Genomic DNA, 22,363 nt, shown 5'->3' with positions numbered 1-22,363 from the left:
CTCCTGTGATACACAAATGACTCTACAGATCAGTTTGGCTATGTTTACACTAACACTTTTGTTTGGCTATGTTTACACTAACACTTTTGTTGGTATAACTTACATCACTCAGGGGTGTGAAAAATGCACCCCCGAGTGACATAAGTTACACTGACAGAAGTGCTGGTGTGGACAGCGCTGTCAGCAGAAGACACTCTCCCATCGACACAGCTATCACCGCTCATTGCGGGTGGTTTAATTGTGCCAACAGGAGAGCTCTCTGTGCTGCTGTAAGGTCTCTAGTGTAGACATAGCATTTGTCTCCACTTAAGCAGAAAAATTACCTCTTGGATTCACAGCTGGCAAGATTTGTTTAAAGGCAAGATGGGGGGAAAGGGAGAGCTTTTGTCTTTGTGTCTTATGTACTTCCAAGACACCAAGTAAGGCAGAAGTTGGGTTGTTTTATTTTTAATCTTCTGTTTCACAAGTGTTAACATACTTGAGTGTCTTTACCCAAATGCAAAGAGTATGGGAAATAAATAAGGAGAAAGATTGAAACATCATGATTCTCATTACTGGAACATCTAGGGATAGAGAGAGGAGAGAGACAGAAAGGAAGAGGAGATGGACTGGATGGAATTTACAATAGCAGCAGTAAAGCGTTGTGGTGAAATTCTCTGAGTTATGAAACAAGGAAAGAGGTACATAGAACAGCATCTTCAGAGCCCAACAACTGGAGGAAAGCAGGAACAAAACACTCTGAACCATTGTTGATAATGAGAGGGTGGAGCTGAGGTAAGAAAAATGACTGTAACTTAATGAACACTCTGAGTAGGAAGACAGTCGTGTTCCAGAGGGATTACAGAAAGCAACTACCGATGCTTTAGAGTGGTGAGTGACTGAAGGCACAGGATGGCTGTTGTCTGTTTCTGATTGGGGCTGGGTTGCTGCTGGTTTTTTTTGTTTAAAATTTTTTTAGTGTCTTGGTGAACACCACAGTTGGTGTTCTACAGTTGTCAATGAGGTGGATGGAGCTGAGGCAGAAAAATGTTATGTGACTTAATGAACAATGTGAATAACAAACAGAAAGATTGAAAAATAAGAGTCATATTCCAGAAACAGTATGGAAACTGGTGAAGGCACTACACTTCAAGTAATGAGTGCCTCAAAGTCAGAACTGGTTGATGGCTGTTTGTCATTAGGGCTAGGTGTTGGGTCCAGGTAAATGTCAGAGTCTGTGGCCCTGGTGGATACAAAGAAGGGTGAATCTAAGGTGAGGAGGGGGGAAAATGACTGAACTCCATGAGCAGCAATCAAATGAGCTCAAGGGAGTTCCCAGCGGGAGTTCTGAGAGTCTGAACAGCCTGGCTCTGACCACTTACAAAAAAGGGAGCAATCTTTGAAATCAAAATGTCAGTGGAGATACAGAATAGTCACAACAGAGCCATGCTTCCTGATGTGGAAAGTGGGCAATGTTCCTCTTTCTGAATCAAATCCAGAGGGCTACCCTGAATGCTGAAACTTGGTTCCTTTTTGGAGGATGAAGTAGAAAGTTTCAAATAGTAGTTGAAACTATAGGAATATTAATTTTTATTGATCTAAGGGTTACAGTACTGATAAATAAAGAAAACTGCCCTCAACTTTTGAAGCCTCCTGGTTTCCTCCATATTCAAATGGTTCTGCATTTTCTGAGTTCTAATCTACATCATCAGGTTGGGGCTCCCACTGGGAAATATGAAGTTAGCACCTTCCACTAAGGGAGATTCTTAACCATGGAGATATTTAAACAAGGAGATTTCTAAAAACAGTTTTGGGAAATCATTTTAATAAGGTCTAACCTAGTCATTTAGTTATGACCTTTGCCAGGAAAATAACTACTGGGGTTTGTTCTGTTTTTTCCTAGGTTTTACTTTTTGAAACTAAAAACCAGACAGCTTTCTTGTTAAGTCTTTAATGAGAGCTGAGAAAAGGCTGTTGGAGCTGACAGGAGCCATTTCCCCACAAAAAATACTTTATTCCTTGTGTCTAGAAGGGGTTGCATATTGCAGTGATGGGTGCTATCCAAATACGAGACAGAAAATTGGAGTGACATTTCTAATTATTCCCAGAGCAGATACAAACACACAGACAGAGTAGCAAATAGCTATAAACTTGCTCTAGGTGAAAATTCAGCATTGTACAGAGAAAGTAGCTTTTTGCAAACAATATATATATTGCTGCTGCTGCTAAACAAACAAAAAAAAAGAAGTCACTCTTCAAACAAGAAGTGACCCTGAGTTCCATATGGCTCATATACTCCCACTCACTATTTCGTCATCCCTAAATGTGATTTATTCATGGCATACCTAGGATTCCCAGTAAGAAGTCCTACTTGTCATGGGTATCTAAGCAAATGTACTTCTTCTGAGTAAACAAGTTCAGCATCTCTTCCCACAGTTACACCCCATGTTAAGCAGGAAAATTGGCATTAAACTGACATAAATTATAGGAACTGGCTAATTGTATTTGACAAGTCTACGGGGATCAATTACAACTGCCAAGTACCTCACCCATCTCTCTTGAATTTCAGATGACAGAAGCAGACTTTGATCTTTATTATTAATGTGGATGAGATTTCCCTGAGGAATTAAGTAGAAGATATATACAGTACATACACACACACAGAATGGCAGGTGAGTTCAATGTGTAATCTGAGTGCTCATCAGCATATTAATCATGTCCTTAAAAGTGTTTTCTTAAGAGGCATTTATTGGAAGTGTCTGCATAGATTGCTTATTTCAGAGGGCAGTTTTGCATTGTAATTTACAATTGCACTGCATTTTAATGTTGTTTTGTTATTACTGTCAGCTGTATTTGTGATCCTGTAGATTGTATGTAGAAACTAGGGTTTCAACTTACTGCTGCCATCCACCTTGTGTAATCATTTATACAAGTGCAAAGTGTGTGTAAAATACTACAAATCTGAATAGTAGAATTTTATACCTACTTTGCACTAATGTAAATGACTATTCAAGGTGGAGGGCAATAGTGAATTGGGTCCTAAGAAGGAGACTTCATCTTCTAATTAGCGAGATGAAAGAAATCTGTCCAACCCAGTTTTAAAAAATCCTAGGTTTCCCTCAGGAGACTATTCTGCAGCCTGTCAAGTTTTCCCAGCTATTCAGCCTAAATTATGTTCTAAATTCAACCTCTTTATGTAATCCTATTACTCCTTGTTATACCCCACTAACCCTTCCTTCATTTTTAATATTGACGGTCCATCATCCTGTCCCCCTTTTTACCCCAGTTAGACAGATTCCTAGCTCTTCAGAGACTAGTGTCCACTCTAATTTCTGCTGCGTTGTCTGAAATGCCACCTGCCCATCCTTGTAAAGTGTGATAATGACATAGCAATACTTTTCTTTTAATGACTTCATTATACGAAATGTGGAAGTTCATTATATCATGTGAGATGAATGTAACAGAACCCAACACAACAAGCTCTTCAAGCCCTCATTAACCATTGGGTTTAGGTAAGGTACTAAACAGTCTTCCCTTCAGTCCAGCAGCAAAATCCCTGCACTTGTGACTTCTCCAGCCTCAGGGAGGTCCCTGCTGCCAGTGACTGACTTCTGCCTCTGGGAATTAAATATACTGGCTATTTCTTCAGCTCTTCTCTCTTATTTTACAGATCTCACACCAACACAAATCAGCTGGCATCCTAAAGCCAACACTAGCGCACACCATACTGACAGATATGCCCACGCAGAGCTGACTGTGAGGAGAGGGCAGGTCTTCACTATCACCCTGTGGTTCAACAGGCCATGGCAGACGGGGGACAACTTAGCATTCGTCACAGAAATAGGTAACTCCTACAGATACCCCACTAATCCCCCCTCACAGAGGACTAATCTTTCCCCATTTCAGCTCCCCTCTCATCCCACTCAGAAAAGTTATTTCCCCTCACTCATTTCACTTATGTAACAGTGTGTCTCTAATATGCTCATTGTAAGTGTGAGATCTGTATCAGTGCGGACCTCTGTCTATGACCCACAAACAAATACCCATTCTTAGTAAACACTGCTGTCTGTTGTTCTCTCTGCCAGGGCCAGCGCCTTCACAGGCACATCACACCAAGGACATCTTTAACCTCTCTGAGGCGGGGGCTAGTGGCTGGACTGCAGTTCAAGGACCCAGTGAGTCCGGCTACATGAATTTCTCAATATCCAGCCCAGCTAATGCAGTCATTGGACGTTACAAACTGAGCCTCCAGATCACCTCTGGCAACAAGGTCTCCTCCAAGTTCCTGGGGCACTTTGTACTGCTCTTTAACCCTTGGTGTTCAGGTAGGAACTGAGATATTTGCTCTTCAAGGTATTAATTAAATTTTATTGCTTTCACAGCATGCACAATGAGCTCATGCCTCAGCCCTGCTCATGTAGAGTTATCGCAGGTAGCAAATTCAGCTATTTTTAAACTTTTAAATATTTCTTTTGACTACAAAAAATATCCAACCTCTGCATGGGTGGCAAAGTTCTAACTGTACTAGTGAAATATCCAGCTGTGCCAGGTGGCCCTGTAGGATGTTTCTAGGGGATCCAGAACACCTGATTTCCACAGCCAAGAGAATGGTTAAAATCTACTGAAAAAATGCTTGTACCTGCCAAGGCCTGAGTTAGAGGCACTGTGATTTCTTGTAGAAGTTAATACTCTCACATACTCCTAAATCTAAGTAAAGAGCCCAGCACTTCCTCCTACATCCTTCACAGACGGTACTGGCCAGGTGAAGGCTGGGCCAGTCAGAATTCCCATATCCCTGGAAGGTGTGTGACATGAAGGAGGCCAGGGTCCTGTGCTTCCCCACTTCTTTCACAGTGGATTGGGAAGGGTACAGCTCTGCTTCTCCCATTTTGCACCTCTGTAGAAATGAAGAGCCCTGAGATCAGGTCTTGGCAAATAAGTGATGATGGAACTGTAAAATTTAAGGTTTGAGTTAGGCTCCTAATTTTAAGGGAATTATCCCTAACCACCCAAGCCACTAACCCCCAGTGTAAAGGGAGAGGAACAAAAGAAATGACTGCAGAACTAGCAACCGCTTCCTCCTCTAATTACAGAGCAGCAGCCATCATATCAGTAATTAGGGATCTGAGTCAGAAGCCACCCCAATGAATGAGTCAAGATCAAAAAACCTACTAATTAGCTCAGAATGCCTTGCAAGGCACCATAATAATAATTAATGAATAATACTTAGGACACAGAGGCTGTGTCTATGCAGAATTTCCCAGGGAAATGGCTTCTGCACAGCTACCTGAAACACTACCTGCTAGGTAAGCATCTGGACTGGTGGAAATAAATCTGCAGGTACAGAACAACCCATTTGCCTGCAGTGCAGACACTGTGGTGAGCCACTGCTCAAAGTGGGGCACTGGGACAGCACTGGTGGTGGCAGGTCAAGTCTCATTTTTGCTGGTTGAAAATGGAAATATGGTGAGGAAAAAAATGTGGCTCTCCCATTTCTGTTGTCCCAGTTTAAACTCTGGGGTTTGGAAGATCAGCTCCCCAAATCAGGGTATCAGAGGATTCCGAGGCAATGGCCAGATAAGGGAGAGAGCCCTAACATCAGGCAGCATGACTATTATCTGGCTACCTAATATTCTACCGGGTGTAACAACAACTCCCTGATGCCAACACAGAGAAGGGCTTCTGCCTGTGGCTGGGCGATACCACTGAAGCAAGTACCACTACTGAGAGGAAGTGGAAAAGGAAGAGGCACCTTTTTAATTTTTACTCACCCGGCGGCGCTCCAGATCTTTGGCAGCGGGTCCTTCACTCGCTCCTGGTCTTTGGCAGCACTTTGGCGGCGGGTCCTTCAGTGCCGCCGAAGACCCGGAGCGAGTGAAGGACCTGCCGCCAAAGACTAGGAGTGCGGCCCGGTGAGTACAAGCCCCACGTGTTTTTTTTTTAACGTGTTTTTTTTTTTTTTTAGTCATCCCTGTCGGGGCCCCGTCAAAACTGTTCGAATCGGGCCCCGCACTTCCTAAAGCCGGCCCTGAGTGCAGGAGGAGGCTCAGGGTTGGGGCAGGGGGTTGGGGTGTGGGAGGGGGTTTGAGGTGCAGGCTCTGGGTGGTGGTACTTACCTCAGGCGGCTCCCAGAAGCGGCCGGCAGGTCCAGCTCCTAGGCAGGGAGGCCAGGGGCTCTGCACGCCACTGCCGCAGCTCCCATTGGCTGTGATTCTCGGCCAATGAGAGTTGCGGAGCTGGCACTCAGGGCAGGGGCAGCATCAGCATTCAAAGCCCTTGTGGCCACTCATGTGTCTAGGAGCTGGACATGCCAGCTGCTTCCAGGAGCTGCATGGAACCTGCCTTAGCCCCACGGCACTGCTGACTGTACGTTTAGCAGCCCGGTCAGCACTGCTGACCGGAGCAGCCAGGGTCCCTTGTTGACCGGGCATTCCAGTCGAAAACTGGATGCCTGGCAACCCTAATGTGGTATGCAAGGATATAACCAAGGAGCCATGAAGTGAAATTAACAGAAGAAACATTGAGGCTGGTCTACACCTAACATTTAGTTTGTCCTAGCTACATTGCTATGAAAAATTTCATGCCCTGTGCAATGTAGTTAAGTTGGCCTAACTCCCACTGTAGACACACCAGGCAGACAGAAGAATTCCTCTGTCAGTCTAACTACCACCTCTCAAGGGAGTGGATTTACCATAGTGACAGGAAACCCCTGTCACCGTAGTCAGTGTCCATACTATAGTTGTGTAGCTGCAGCTGAGGCACTGTAGCACTGGTAGTGTAGCCTTACTCTCAGACTGGATATCAGAGTAAAACAATTCTGACACTGACGTGTCTCTGGCGGGGGGAGTCCCAGTGCTGGGATTTTTAAAATTCGACTGGACAAATCACTAGGAAATGTACAATAGGGAACAATCCTGCCCTGAAAATAATACAGGGTGAATTATTTATCAGGTCTTTTCCATCCCTAATTTCTACAACAAGGCAGACGAATCCAAAGAAGCAACTTGGGCTCTTTTTCTGCATCTTCACTGCTGCAATGTACAGTGAACTCTAAGGTGCAACATAGAAATCTGGGATAGTCCCAATCAACTTTAGTTATTTTTATTAATTTTCTCCCGCCATATACTGGACAACATACTCACACTGAACTGTCCAGATTCAGGGATACATAACAATGAGATGTGCTCTTCCTGCTAATAGATCCACTTACTCAGAAAGGCCAGAAAACAACCATGGCTTTGGCTGAAGTTTATCATCAGTGTTGTTGCCAAAGAGGCCTAGAGCTCACAGAATGCCACACAGGTTACATCAAGGGAATGAAAAAGGTTTACCTAGGTTTGAGCTTATTGAACTAATTTAGAATGTGCCCTCTTGAAAGGAATAGAAATCTCTCTAGGTCTGACCTATTTTCATAACCAGTTTTTATTGTTGTCTAAAGTAGTTTTTAACCACATACTTGCTAGCCGATATAGCAAATAAGAAATGTGCTTGTTAGATAAAATGTGATTGACTCTGCTATTTGAATAGCAAGTTATGAAACTGTACCCAAAACAGAAAGAAAGAAAGAAATAGGTAGACATGATGGTGTGACAAAGTGGGAATGTTCTTAATGTTTTCTCTGAATACTGTGTGGGTGCTTCAGTCTCCCCTATGCCTTTCTTAAGTATCTACGTGGTGGGATAAGGGTGTGTGATTGTTGCAGAGCCTTAGAGGGCCAGTGTGATGCTGTCTGCACAGAGAATGGCCGACACCCTGTCTCCTGGCAACTGATGGCCTGGGCCCCTCCCCTGCAAAGGTGCCAATTGAAGGTGTTGGAGAACAAAGAGATCAGGTGGCCTCCTGGCCCAGGAAAGAGACAAAGGCCAGAGGAGGGGCTGGAGGGGGTTTCAGTTTGGAGCTGGCTGGGGAAAGAGAGGGAGGCCCAGACCCAGCGTCTGGCCTCCCTGGCCCCAAGATGGATCTGACTTAGAGGTCCGGTTTCTGTATCTACAAGATCTGTTTTGGACTGTGTTCTTGTCGTCTAATAAACTTTCTGTTTTACTGGCTGGCTGAGAGTCACGTCTGACTGCGGAGGTGGGGTGCAGGGCCCTTTGGCTTCCCCAGGAACCCCACCTGTGCGGACTCACTGTGGGAAGCGCACAGTGTGAGAAGGACATGCTGAATGCTCCGAGGTCAGACCCTGGAAGGTCGAAGCTGTGTAAGCTTCTTGCCCTGCAGACAGTATGCTCACAGGGAGGAAGTATGCTCCCCCAGAGTCCTGACTGGCTTCGTATGAGTAGTTCCAGAGCATCCCACTTCTGACTGAAAAATAGGTAGACATGATGGAGTGAAGCTTTGCATACTTGTGCAAAGAGAAATAATGGAAAATGACTCACAGATGAGCTTTATACTGCCCATAGATTGGAAATGTATGGGGGAGAGGGAGGAGAAACATGAATCTTGCAGGTGTACAGGAAATGTTAACCACAGAAATGACATTAACATGTGACTGGATAATGTAAATATGTAACCAACTGCAAAATGTAATGGGCAAGTAAAATACTGTAAACAAGCAAGATATAAAAATCCAGGATCAAGAGAGAGAAAGTTGGAACATAAGTGAGCTGCAACCTCTCTCCCTGGACTTGGTCAAGTATTAACCCTTTTTGTAGAGAGTGCTGATTAATCTTTGATGTATAATCATTGATTAATAAATTGATTGAGCTTGGTTATGTGACCTCTCAATCAATAAGCTACACTGAACCCTCTTACAGTGTCCTCAATTATAGGTGCAACAGCACATCTAACTTTGTGCTTTCAGGTGATGATGTCCACATAGCTAACGAAGATGCAAGACAGGAATATGTTCTGGATGAAAATGGAATCATCTTTATCGGAAATGCCAATTATATTGAAGCTAGAGGATGGTACTATGGACAGGTAAGAACATAAGAATGTCCATACTGGGACAGAACAATGGTCCATCTAGCCCAGCATCCACTCATCTGACAGCAGATGATATCAGATGGTTCACAGGGAATGAACAGAACAGAGCAATCTTCAAGCAATCCAATCCCTTTTGTCCAGTCCCAGCATCTGGCAGTCCAAGGCTTATGGACGGCAACAGCATGGGGTTGCATCCCTGACCATTGTGGCTAATAGCCATTGATGGACCTATCTTCCATGAAAGTATCTAATTCTTTTTTGAACCCTGTTATACGTTTGGCCTTCACAACATCCCCTGGCAATGAGTTCCACAAGCTGACTGCGTGCTGGGTAATGAAGTACTTCCTTTTGTTTGTTTTAGATCTCCTGCCTATTAATTTAATCAGGTGACCGCTAGTTGCTGTCTTATGTTAAGGGGTAAACAAGACTTCCTTATTCATGGTCTCCACATCATTCATGATTTTATAGACCTCTATCATATTCCTTCCCACCCATCATCTCTTTTCCAAGATGAACAGTCCCAGGCTTTTTAATCTCGCCTCACATGGCACCTGTTCCGTACCCTTAATCATTTTTTTGCCCTTCTCTGTACCTTTTCCAATTCTAATACATCTTTTTTGAGATGGGACAACAAGAACTGCATGCAATATTCAAGGTGTGGGCATAACATAGATTTATACAGTGGCATTATGATATTTACTATTTTATTATTTATCCTTTTCCTAATGGTTCCTAACATTGTTAGAGTTTTTTGATGGCCACTACACATTGAGTGGATGTTTTCAGAGAACTATCCACAATGACTCCAATATCTCTTTCTTGAATGGTAACACCTAATTTAGACCCCATCATTTTGTATTATAGTTGGGATTATGTTTTCCAATATGCATTACTCTGCACTTATCAACATTTAATTTCATCTGCCATTTTGTTGCCCAGTCACCTAGTTTTGAAAGATCCCTTTATAACTCTTCACAGTCTTCTTTGGATTTAACTATTTTGAGTAATTTTTTATCATCTGCAGGATCCCCTCTGGAGCCTTTTTTAAAAATTGGCGTCACATTAGCTATCCTTCAGTCATCTGGTACAGAAGCTGATTTAAGTGATAGGTTACATACCACAGTTAGTAGTTCTGCAATTGTATCAACTGTAGGAGATGAACTTGGGAACTCAGGTCCTTATCCCACCTTTGATTTCATGTTCTCTTATGCACATTTGTCTCTTTAGTATCTGTACCTGTTTATTTAGGGCAGTATGAGGGGAGTCAGGATATTTGCTTTATTTCCAAGAATATCTTATGCTTCTGACCATGATTTTATGTATGACAATTCTGCTGTTCAGTGCAGCTATAAGGAGGACAAAGGAACCCAATCCAATATTAATGAGTGCGCTTAGCATCAAGCACAGGCAGAAGTTTTGCCTGAGAGGAGGGTACATAGCTAAGCACCTCATTAGCAAACTGAGGATGATACTTATACACGTATCTTATTAGACATCCATTCTTCACTCACTCAAGAGAGCAGGGTGAAAAAGGGATGGAGTGTAAGTCAGCAGGTGTACAGGAAGCTGGTGTGGTGGGGAATTAAACCTTGCATTCATTGCAGAGGATTACATCCTGAGTTTAAAACTCTGAGTAGCCTCAGCTCACGCTTTCACTGGAGGACAATAATGTTGCCCTCCCTGCAGTGCACCACACAAGAACTTGCAGGAAGAGACAGGTTCTTCCTAATATTCTATTTCCTTGGGCTTTATCAGTTTGCTTGACTTAGTTTGTAAAGTCTTTGAGGCAAGGACTTTCTCTGTGTTATATGTTTATGTAGTGCCAAGCACCAAGGTGCCCTGATCCAGATTAGAGCCCGTAGGATACAAATACAAATCTAATCAATACAATAATTTGCCTTGCTTGAATTACCTTTGGAGCAATACAGTTCTACTGTACCAGTTCATCCCTGGTGTAACTCCATTGAAACAAACAGTTACCAGGATGAATTTGGCTTATTTTGATTATACCAGACTTCTCCAGTCTGGTGTCCATGTGCAAGCCTTCCGTTATGTCCCTTCACTTAGCCAGCACAGCAGCTGTGTGCGCTGCACTCCAGCCAGAGGGCTTTGTGTACCTACAGTCCCAGTACCATCTTTGTGTTTGGACTTCTCAGAAAGAGGAAGCTGCTGGGGAGTTTATCTTCGAATTCTGTTTGAAAAATTAACTCTCTCTTTACAAGGCTTTGTCTCTTCTGGTTACAGTTCCAAGATGACATTCTAAATATCTGCCTTACTATGCTGGATCTGAGCCTGTACTGTCGTCAAGACCCAGTCACCGATATGTTCCGCAGAGGAGATCCTAAATATGTGGGGCGGGTGATCAGTTCAATGGTAAGGAATGGGTTATTTGCTCTTGGTTTCAAACATGTCTACCAGCAAAAAGCAGTAGCTGCGTAGTGGAACTCAGCAAAGTCCAACAGAACCATCTGTGTCTGAATAATGTGACTGAAGAACTTGACACAGGACTCCTCCTTTTATTAATTCTATGTCTCTCATATTTTAGATCAACGGGAATGATAATGATAACGGGGTGCTGGAGGGAAGCTGGAATGACAATTTCGCTGAGCATGAAAACCCATCCAGATGGAATGGTAGTGTGGTGATCCTCAGGAAGTGGCGTCAAGAGAATTACAAGCCTGTCCAGTACGGCCAATGCTGGGTTTTTGCAGGCGTGATGTGCACAGGTACATCTTAGAACAAATAATGCTACTGAAATGGAGGTGTCCTGTAACCTCCATCACTTCATGAGCATATGCGTAAACTAGAGCTGGAAGAGGTAAATTTCAGCTTGGGGAGACATACCCACGCCAGCTCTGACCAAGCTAGTGCGTTAAAAATAGAAGTTGAATCCTGGCAGTGCAAGCATCAGGAAGGGGCTAGCCACCCTAAGTACCATCCCATCTGATACCCTAGATACGTACTTAGGGTGGGTAGCCCCTCACACCACTGCATCTACACTTCCTTTGGCATGCTAGCTTGATCAGAGCTAGCATGGGTATGCCTCCTTGAGCTGCAATTTGCACTTTCTAGCTCCAGTGTAGACATACCCTACGAAACACAAAATGACTCACTCAACACTCAGAAACAGCACTTCAAACACTGTGAAAATGCTGATTAGTCACAGCCAGTGAATCTAGTCAGTCTGGAGTGGCTGAGAAACAGGGTGTTTAGCATTTAAACATTTGCAATAAAACAGTTGGAGCATTTCTGTATATTTGTGTGTTTCAGTCATGAGATGTTTGGGGATTCCAACTCGTTTGATTTCAAACTTTAATTCTGCCCATGATGCGGATGGAAATCTGAGTATTGATAAATACTATGACAGTGCTGGAAAGAGCCTTAACATCGGCAGAGACTCTTCATGGTAAATATAAAAGCTTCTGTATCTCAGCAACACTTAGGGATAGGGCATCAGTCATAAAAGCAATGCTGCTCTGGCCTCTGCACTAGTAAACACAGCACAAAAGCAGCACAGAAGGAAATCAGAGAATCTTCATATAAAAAAAATAACCTGATAAAACAGCTTCCAGATTGGAAGGAAACTGTACACTGAGCTACTTTGCTCTTGATTTAACAGTATCTGGTTTTCCTTTGGCGAAACACCCATATGACTTGAAAATTAGCAATAATTTAAAAAGTTTAAGATTTCATGCACCAAATCTCTCACCCACCAATCTCTTAAAAAAAAAATCTTATTCCTGCCCATGCAGTCACGTTTCTGTTTCTCTCATGCTCTTAACCAGTTTACTGCTGTAATGACCTCTTGTCATCACACATTTATGCTTCAGTCTCCTTCACTGGACTCTTGGGTCTCCTCCGGTGAGTAGGTGACCAAAGTTTGTTGCCCAACCTTAAAATTAGGCGTTCCCTGTACGGGAATAAACAACACAAAAACCAGTCCAAAAAACAAACAACTATCTTCCAACCCTCCCCACGTTCAGTAGTTCTGTCTTGTTGCTAAAATACCAGCTCATGCCCAGAATTACCAATAGCTAAGTGTTCAAAAATAATGAGTCCAGGCCCAAAAAGTCATGACACTAGTTTAAAAATCATGTTGTGTTGTTGGTTTTAAAAAAATACATTTTGGATTCATTTTCAACTGCCTTCTGGTTTCTGAGCCTTTAGTCTACTCACTTCATGTTTTCCAGCTTCTCTCTACAACTAGTTGGGCTAGTTTGTTTGTTTTTTAATGAAAGAGGAGATTCTCAAGATTCTCACACAATCACTTGACTCCATCATGTGGGGCGTTAAGAAAAACACAGATATCACAAGACTCACCATAAAATTTTAAGAGTTGGCAACATTTCTTGGCTTATTCCTTGCACCAGTAGTCCATTTATTGATGGAGGGCATAATGCAGTAGTCTTTTGCCCTCCCTGGATTCAGTCAGTGGTCCTTTTGTTCTCACCAGGACTAATTGGTTCCTTACCCTGATAATACAGGATTGAAGGGGATTGGGTCTTCCTCTTTCCTTCCCTTCTGAAATTCCCCATCCTGAGGCCCCTGAATAAAATCAGAATTGGAAAAGGTACAGAGAAAGGCAACAAAAATTATTAGAAGTATTGAACAGTTTCCGTATGAAGAGAGATTAAAAAGATTGAGACTGTTCAGCTTGGAAGGGAGACAACTAAGAGGGGATATGACAGAAGTCTATAAAATCATGAATGATGTGAAGAAAGTGATATTTATCCCTTCACATAACACAAGAACCATGGGTCACCCAATGACAAAGCCCTGGCTGGGATGATTTAGCTGGGAATTGGTCCTGCTTTGAGCAGGGGGTTGGACTAGATGACCTCTTGAGGTCCCTTCCAACTCTGATATTCTATGATTCTATGAAATTAATAGACACCAGGTGTAAAAACAAACATAAAAAGTACTTTTTCACACAATGCACAGTCAACCTGGGGACTCGTTGCCAAGGGATGTTGCGAGGGCCAAAACTATAACTTGGTTCAAAAAATAATTAGATAAGTTCATGGAGGATAGATCCAACAATGGCTATTAGCCAAGATGGTCAGGGATACAACCCCATGCTCTGGGTGTCCTAAGCCTCTAACAGGGGGATGGATAACTCTATAATTGCCTGTTCTATTCATTCCATCTGAAGTACCTGGCACTGGCCACTGCCAGAAGACATGACAGTGAGCTAGATGACCCAATATGGCCATTCTTATATTCTATGTTCTTAGCTGAGCTGTCAAGCCCCTACCAGTGCTATATTGCCTCCGGTCTTTCCTTTTTGCTCACACACCTTTCAGGGTCCTTTTTGTGACCTGTCTCTCACAGACTACAGCCCCATTTCTCTCACTCTCTCAACAGAGAACCCCTTCCCCAGGTTTCACCTTCTAGTTCTGCGGGTGCCTCCTCCTCCCTGCAGGTTTCCCTTACAGCCCCTCTTCGGCCAGCGTTTACCCAGCTTCCTTAATTGAGAGCCACCCTCCAGGTCATGTTTCCACCTGGAGACTCCCTAACTGAGTTACAGATGCTTTCTTATATAGTCCTAGTAGTCACACGACTCCTCTGGGTCACTGTCCCTCCCAGGATGCTCTTTCTTAAAGGCTGAACCCCAGTAATACCCAGATAGTATCATTTTCCCTTAGGGAAGCCATCATGTTCTGTTACAATCCCAAGAGACTCAATATTACATCTCAGCAACACCTTAAAAGCATCGTACTCCATTCTTGTGCCCAGGGTGGTAATATGTAGGTCCTCCAAAGGATCTCTTCATAGTCCCATCATTAGACTGATTGGCTGGATTTTGCCTTTCTTTTGAACTGCACCTCTGTTCATTCTCACCTTCAGGGATTATCATGTCTGGAACGAAGTTTGGTTCATTCGAAGAGACTTGGGAACACCATACAGTGGATGGCAGGTTCTAGATTCAACTCCGCAAGAGCAAAGCAAAGGTAACAGATAAAGTTCCTCTTATGAAATTATGTCCCTTTGCTGAGACTCAAAGTGCCTAATAAGGTTGCTGATTTTTCTTCATGCCCTAGGGATATTTCAGTGCGGTCCTGCTTCTGTCAGAGCCATCAAAGAAGGTGATGTAGACTTGGACTATGACACCCTATTTGTGTTTACGGAGGTGAATGCTGACTGCAACCAATGGATTGTCTACAAAGATGGAACCAGGAAAAAAGTGTATTGTGACACTGAGAGAATTGGCAAGGCCATCAGCACCAAAGCTGTGGGCAGCAATTCCCGTGTGGATGTCACTAACAATTATAAATATCCAGAAGGTAAAGGAAAACTATCACAATTAATTTCCCCTTGGGGTTCTTGGCACTGAAAAAAAATTCTAATTCACTGGAGGGTTAGGACTGGTTGCATATTTTGCTTTAATCACTTCTCTACTTCATTTGGAACAATATTCCTGGCAATACTGTTTTCAGTCTTGCTTCATAAAATAATGGGTAACACATTCATGGTGTTGTGCGCTGGATAGAATCTTTAGCAGGAAATGCACTGACCAATATTCCGCAATAAATTGTTTCATAGAGTTGACAGATACGTGTTGCCATCCAAAGCAAACCAGCAATTAAAATTTCCTGAAAACTGAAGTCAAAAAAATGACTGTAGAAGACACCACTAATACCATTGAAACTGAGACCCATCTACACCACCAGCTACATAAGAAATCTCTAGACCTCTCTGTGCCACCAAGGCACTGGCTATGTCCAGGTTCCACCCATGCTATTAGCTATGACAGGAACTGGATCCTCGCAGGCAGACTCATGCACTAACTACATCCTGAAATTCTGAGGGTTCCACAGGAACATCATTCTGCTTGTTTCCATCGGTCATTAATTCTGCTTTACAACTGGGACAATTCCATGGTTTCACTTTGAATGAGCAAAGTTTAACACGTTAACAACTGTGATATGAGGAGATTCAGATGGGTAAATACTCGTTTCAGTTCCTCAGTCACCCTTCTACCCTATAACTTCACCAGATCCTCCCCACTAGCCCCTTTTCTCCCTTTCCTCATCAGAAAGATGTCACCACCACTCCCCGACACCTTACCCTTCCTCGAAGTGAATCATCCCTCTTTCTCCTTGCCTGCCTACCTGTAGCCACAGGCTCATTTCCCCCTCTGACTCCCAGACACTCCTGTGCACATTCACTCTTGGCTGCCCTGTCTCCACCTTATGGTTCTGGCCTTATAGATGGATGGAGAAGTAGTAATGGGCGTCAAGTTGCATTTATTTATATTTTAACATCCCCAGTCCCCCACAAAACACTGTCTTCTAATTGTGGCCTGTGTAGCCACACGTTCATATCACTTATACCCTGATCCTCCCTCCAAATGTTTGTTACACCCACTTGTTTCATCTTGTCTTAAATACAATTGTTAAGTGATTCAGGTCAGGGACTGTCTTAACAATATGTTTCTACGGCACAGTGGGGCCCTGATCCTGACAGAGGCCTCTGGAGACTACTACAATATACATAACAAACAATAATAGAGCACAGGCAGGACACCAGCATGGTTTCCCCCAGTGGAGAGATGGAATCAAGCCTACGACCGACAAGAGTCTGAGCCTTTCTGTGCTCCATGCTGCTGTGAACCTCCTTGACTTCCAGCAGCAACAACCCCTCTCAGAGTAATAAACCCACAGAAAACAGTCAAGCATTTTCATCCGAGGAATGATTTTTAAGGATTAAAACTGTATTAAACTAAATGGAAACAGGTTTAAAAGCTGAGCACGTGTATCATCCCCCACATAGCTTGTATCATAAATGTTGTCATTTGTCTGCATGATAGCTCTGGAATACTGCAATTAGAAGTTTATTTGTCACAAAATACAGTTCAGTTTATTCATGGCACAAAATGCTCATAGGATGAACAATCAGACTGTCAAGAAATGCTGTGCTGAGCTAAGTGGGGGCAACATTTTTCTGCTAAATGGCTAGCTTCCTGGCTTTTGTGGTTTTAAATCATGCTAATGCTATGACATCAGTGATTTACAGACACATTTTCTGAAGTGGCCACTGATATTGGGTGCTTTAGTGTTTGGATACCTGACTTCAAACACCTGGAATCTGATTTTTCACAAGTGCTGAGCACTTAAAGCATGAACTGAAGTTAATGGGAGCTGGAGATGCTCAGATGAAAGCGTCCTGAATTGAGCACCTAAAATCAGTGGCCACTTCTGGAAATTTGCTCAGGATGTTTTTAATGCTACTATAAATAGTGTAGAAGTTAGTTATCAGAAGGGCCTGCAGAGTTACCGAGAAAAATCCTATTGCATACTGTGGTGAAAGACAGGAGACAATAGGAGCCCTATGAACCAGCAATTAGCAGGAAGACAATGTGCTTCATTTTAGTGACTGTTATCATTTCACTGTATCACAAATATGTAGATGTGCAAATCCCAGATCCAGGGAGCTACTATACAAGTGTATCTGCAGGTACCTCAGGTTGGTGGGTAGTGCAGAGCTGATATATTGGACTCTCTTTATAACCTTAACCTAGGGACTGTGTAATGGAGACATGGCTATGAAATTTACTGATGTTTCCCTTTCACCCAGGCTCTCACGAGGAAAGAGAGGTGTATAAAAAGGCCTGTGCTAAGGCACGTGGATCAAACCTCACAGAAAGACTCTCAGAAGCTCCTAATGAGGGATCATCAGAAACAGTTAGAAAACCTGAGGTCTCTGGGGTATTCAAGCTAGTTGAACCCCCTGTGTTTGGCAAAGATATCAACCTAATCTTAATTCTCACCAACCTGTCCTCTGAATATAAACCTGTAAAGGTGAACCTGAGTGCATCAACCATCCTGTACACAAGGAGAGCAGTGGCAGAGATCTTGCAGACAGCCACATCTATTGATCTTGGTTCTAAAGAAGGTAACAAAATCTGCTTGTCCATCCTTTACTAGCATGATGATTATAGTGTTAAAAAAAAAAAAGATGATATCCATAAAAGAATTTCTCTCTGTGGTGGGCTAATGGGTAAGAGCGTTGTAAGACTAGGCTATGTTCTCTCTCTTTCTCAGTCAACAGGGATCACTGAAGAGAATTTAACGGAGGAGGGTGTACATGGAGTAAAAACAAATTAGGATACAGTAAAAGTTTCAACAAAGCTCCATGTCTCCTTAACAAGGTTAGGGTTAATAAAACAAGTGCAAGATATACAGAACTTCTTCACCCCAGAGGGCTGCAGAGGGAGAAGCTATTCTTTTTCCATACATAGCAGAAAAACTGTAAGGAATGAGACAATGAGGAAGGGGATTGGGCTACTCTACAAGGGACCTTGTGATAATTGGACCAATGTTTCACCCAGTCAGCAGAGGTAAAATCTAGAAAAGGATGCATGGAGGGATAAACCAAATGTCTTACCCAGCCAGTTGTCAGTAATATAAGGACAGGTATACAATTTAATGTGGAGGGCCAAATTCTGCTTTCAGTTTCACCAGTGTACTCTCTATTGAAGAGAGTAGGGTTAGATTGAGGAAGCAAAATAGAATTTGTACCAGATAGCAGAACTATCTGCAGCAGCCAGCAAGGAGTGATGCAGAGCAGGGGCTTGCAGACAAGAGATTCATATGGAACCAAACATCCTCTGTCTGTGCCAGCCTGTAAACACATACTACAGAGAAGACTAAAAACAAAGTCATCCGGGGCATCTGTGAAATTACTGGAGTCTGATACTTTCCAAATATGTTTGCATTTCAGAGAAACAAATTCAGTTAAAGATCTCTTATGCCCAGTATGAAAAGTCCCTGACTGATGATAAAAAGATCTTAGTGACTGCCTTGTGTGAAGTCATGCACACACAGGAGGCAAAGATGTTGGTGGAGAAGACCATCACTTTAGAGACTCCAACCATCTTCATCAAGGTAAAGAGCTGTCTCCCTACTGACCATAATGGAAAGCAAATGGAAGAGTTCTCACAGAGTCCTGTGGCTGGAGCTCAGCTCAGAAGATGGGCTGTTTGCCAGAAGCTGGGAACAGGTGCCGGGGGATGGATCACTTGATAATTACCTGTTCAGTTCATTCCCTCTGGGGCACCTGGCATTGGCCATGGTCAGAAGACAGGATACTGGGCTAGATGGATCTTTGGTCTGACCCAGTATGGCCATTCTTATGTTCTTATGGGAATTCTAGGATCAAGTGTGAAAATCCAGACCAAGTTTTCCAAAAGTGGATACTGAGTTCTTGTTGCTCAGTTTGAGAACCCTTATGATGCCAAGCTGGGAATGAAAAAATCAGAGGCCACTTTTGAAACTTTGCCCTGACTCTCCGTGTTTATTTACCACTTGTGTTTTCTCTTCTGTAGTACAAATGTAGTCAGGCACTTTCCCTACCAAGTCACCTTCCAAGTCAAGTGCCATCAGATCATTTGTTTTGGATTAGTTATAAATTTTCCATTCTTACTTTAATTATTGTAGTTTTCTGGCTGTTCTCAAATGACATTGCCCTGTCCTGAAATAGACTTGGGGCCTGGATTCACACTAACATGAAGGCTGATTTATACTGCTTTGCATCTTTAATCACTATCAAGAGCATGTTCAGTGCTCATTGTACTTCAGAAAATCAGGCAGCAAACTAAAGGACAAACCGATTTAAAAAGACATGTCTGAGTAAATCTGAGCCTCAAATCTTTTAAAATATATACATTTCCCTGCCTCCACTCAACAGCACAGCTAATACAGCCCAGCTTCAGCACCAAGGAAAGGCAGGAAAGGGGAGATGCACATCAACCAGAAGCTAAATTCCATAGTTCTACCTATAGCCCATCCATCCCCTGAAGGAGAAATATGCTCTGCCCACATCAGCATTATGTCTGCCACTCCATTCCTGGGAGAGTGTCTGACACCTCCTGAAAAGATTAACACCTTTGGCTGTTCACAAGTAAATGTCCTGCAAGGGGGGGAGGAGAGAGCATAAGAACTGTGAATCATCAGAAATGTTTGTCACCCCGTTTAGATTCCTGCACAGGTTGTGGTGAACAAGCCTGTTACTGTAGAGATCTCGTATGCCAATCCTCTCCCAGAGCCAGTGAAGGACTGTGTGGTGCTGGTGAAACTGATGAATCAAGAGGTCAAGATAGAGTAAGTAAAAGGGGCGTCATCTGTCCATCACTTTTGATAAAAGACTGACAGAGTCCTGACCTTGGTTTCTTGGTGAGCAAGATTTAGAACACTTATATTCCATCTTCAACGTGCATTTTAAACTAAGTATGAAACTGCAAGTCTTAGGAAATACATATGAAGAACAATGCCCAGATCTGCTGGGTGTGTTCTTCTCAGTGTGCCATCAGGTCTTGAACATGTGACTTTGCGGTTTTCAGTCCATCAGGAATCTTTAGTGCAACACACGAAACAGAAGTAAAACTTTTGGAGATTTCCCATTTTCAGGGGAAATGTATTTGTTATTCTTGACTTTTCGTTTAAAAAAATCGAAGAGGAAGTGTGGTGGAACAGGTGGGCAAGTCTTCAGTGCGGCACCTAGAGCAGGGCTTTGTATTTCTGCTTTTAAATGTATGGGAGCTACTCAGATAGTACAGTGATGAGTCCAAGATACAGTAGATAAATAAAAGCCTGCCATAGCTTTCTTCCTCCCAGCATAAGCAAGCAGGGTTGCTTTGACTTCCCTTAAAATAAATAAATATTGGTGAATGGGAACCTGGGGGAAAATTGTGCCTTTGCAAAGCATGTGAGCAGAATGCCCCATTAATGATTGTTTTGCTGGGCATTGACTTTTTGAGCTCTTCAGTGAGGAATCCACAATGTTCAATATTCCATACTGGGACTAACAGCATGTTTTACCATGAGCTGGTCTGGCTTATGCTTCCTGTGGGAACTATAAAAGTCCCCTTAGTAATCCACAGGGGTCTGCAAAATGAAATTCCACAGAGGGTCCCTGGAAGCTCTTGCCTCTGAATTACCAGCCCAGTTCAGGGGAAAGAAAACAAACCCTTCCACACGTCTGCCCCTAGGCGATGATGATGGGGTGTCAATAACACAGGTGCCTGGCAAGTGGGGGGGGGGAGGAAGGGGCTCTTGACAATATGAGTTTTTGCCCATTTTGAGGACCCAAATCAACGTTCTCAAAACTGGACAGTTGACAGCTCTGTATTGCATCTAAATATGGAGATGTGCAGTAGCACTGTCCGCCCTATCATCTCTTTCCCTTTATAAATCTAGCATTTCTTATTGCTTCCTGATTCACACAGGTGCCTTGGGTCCCAACTAATTCCCAGGAAACAGGGCTGGCCCTCAGATACTTCAAATTGTCTCTTTGGTGTGACAGTTATAGGTGGCTTTGCTTTTCCTTTCCAATTTAGCTTGTTCCTTGGGCCTCTCTGGGATACATAATAGGAGAGTTTCCTATCTGAGCCTGAACTCACTGATGTTTTCTTTGTTTTAGTGTGGCAGCACTGGCACCCAGGGAGCGATCAAAGATTTACTTTGAATTCACACCCCACAGAAGCGGTGCGATGCAGCTGCAGGTGGACTTCTCTTGTGACAAGTTTGCCTATGTTAAGGGCTTTGAGACCATCGATGTGGCCCTTGGTCAGTGAGTCAGTTGCAATAGTTGTAATGGCTCTGATCACGGAGCCAATTCCCTATTTCTACACTAGCATTAAAAAGCATTTTTCCCTGCACAATGATAGTGATGACTGTAAATTAGTACATTTTCATTCTGAATGTCCTTGTGAAGTGCAATGCAGGAAAATAGCTCATCTCTCTGCATTACAACAACAGGATGACTTTTCTTGCTTCCACAATATTTCCTTGTCTAATCTCAAATATCTGTATTTGTGTTTCTTTTTCACCTCTCTACTGTGCAACTCTTGTCCTAGAACAAATGCAACAACATAAAGTACAGCCTGTAGGATATTCTCCTGCCTCAGGTGAATTGAGAGTGACAGAGTTAAACAACGAGACTATTACAATATTCCTAAGGGGATGCGGGTTGTATTTGCTTCAGTGTTTTACTGACTTTATATATTGACTCTTGGCGTTTAGATTGGTCAGAACATTGGTTTTTCTCATAGGTGTTTAATTACAGTTATGGTCTGGTTGTGATCTAATCCCAGTTTGTTAGCAATTAATAAAACTTTCAAAGAATGGTTTCAATTAAGTATACTTTCCTTATAATGCCAGTGATATTGTGAATTATGTATCCCACAGAAATAGCATGGGAAATTCAAAGTGTTGAGGATGCTTTTTTCAGATTGTACAAATGAATCAGTAATGGAATATTTTTGCCAGTGCCCATTTCATTTCTGTACTTTTGTGCTATGTTACTACCTCTATATCTGCATAATAAATTACTGTACCATGCTAAACTTTGTCAAGCAAAACAAAATGTAAATTAGTATTTTCTTCAAGCTTCCTGTCTGACCTCTAAGAATGAGAAAGACAAACATTGCAATCACCTTGAGGCTGGAAAACCAATTCTG

At 42.8% G+C, this 22,363-nt stretch overlaps 1 protein-coding gene across 2 annotated transcripts; it reads left to right on the top strand.

Moving 5' to 3' along the window:
* The first annotated feature begins 633 nt into the window (after positions 1–633).
* On the top strand, positions 634–22,269 carry LOC101931429 (protein-glutamine gamma-glutamyltransferase E). 2 transcript variants are annotated; one of them, XM_065566448.1, is made up of 14 exons: positions 634–774; positions 2,549–2,651; positions 3,650–3,823; positions 4,065–4,304; positions 8,780–8,898; positions 11,149–11,277; positions 11,450–11,630; positions 12,175–12,310; positions 14,752–14,855; positions 14,946–15,188; positions 17,482–17,799; positions 18,628–18,791; positions 19,882–20,006; positions 21,325–22,269. In XM_065566448.1, exons 2-14 carry the CDS (start codon positions 2,645–2,647, stop codon positions 21,476–21,478), a joined length of 2,094 nt encoding a protein of 697 aa, XP_065422520.1. In that variant the 5' UTR covers positions 634–774; positions 2,549–2,644; the 3' UTR covers positions 21,479–22,269. The 2 variants fall into 2 exon arrangements, with proteins under 2 accessions (XP_065422520.1, XP_005304869.3); XM_005304812.3 differs by lacking the exon at positions 634–774 and adding an exon at positions 794–870.
* Positions 22,270–22,363: the final 94 nt, after the last annotated feature.

The sequence above is a fragment of the Chrysemys picta genome, chromosome 13 (genome assembly GCF_011386835.1).
Source record: "Chrysemys picta bellii isolate R12L10 chromosome 13, ASM1138683v2, whole genome shotgun sequence".
NCBI lineage: Eukaryota > Metazoa > Chordata > Testudines > Emydidae > Chrysemys > Chrysemys picta.
The sequence above is the reverse complement of the archived record's forward strand: the minus strand, read 5'-3'. Positions and strand labels throughout refer to the sequence as shown.

What these genes read in the sequence shown, in the direction of transcription:
- LOC101931429 (XM_065566448.1), top strand. An exon ending in TGCAGGCGTGATGTGCACAG is followed by an intron (nt 11,631 to 12,174) that starts GTACATCTTAGA and finishes TGTGTGTTTCAG; the next exon opens with TCATGAGATGTTTGGGGATT. An exon ending in ATCGGCAGAGACTCTTCATG is followed by an intron (nt 12,311 to 14,751) that starts GTAAATATAAAA and finishes TCTCACCTTCAG; the next exon opens with GGATTATCATGTCTGGAACG.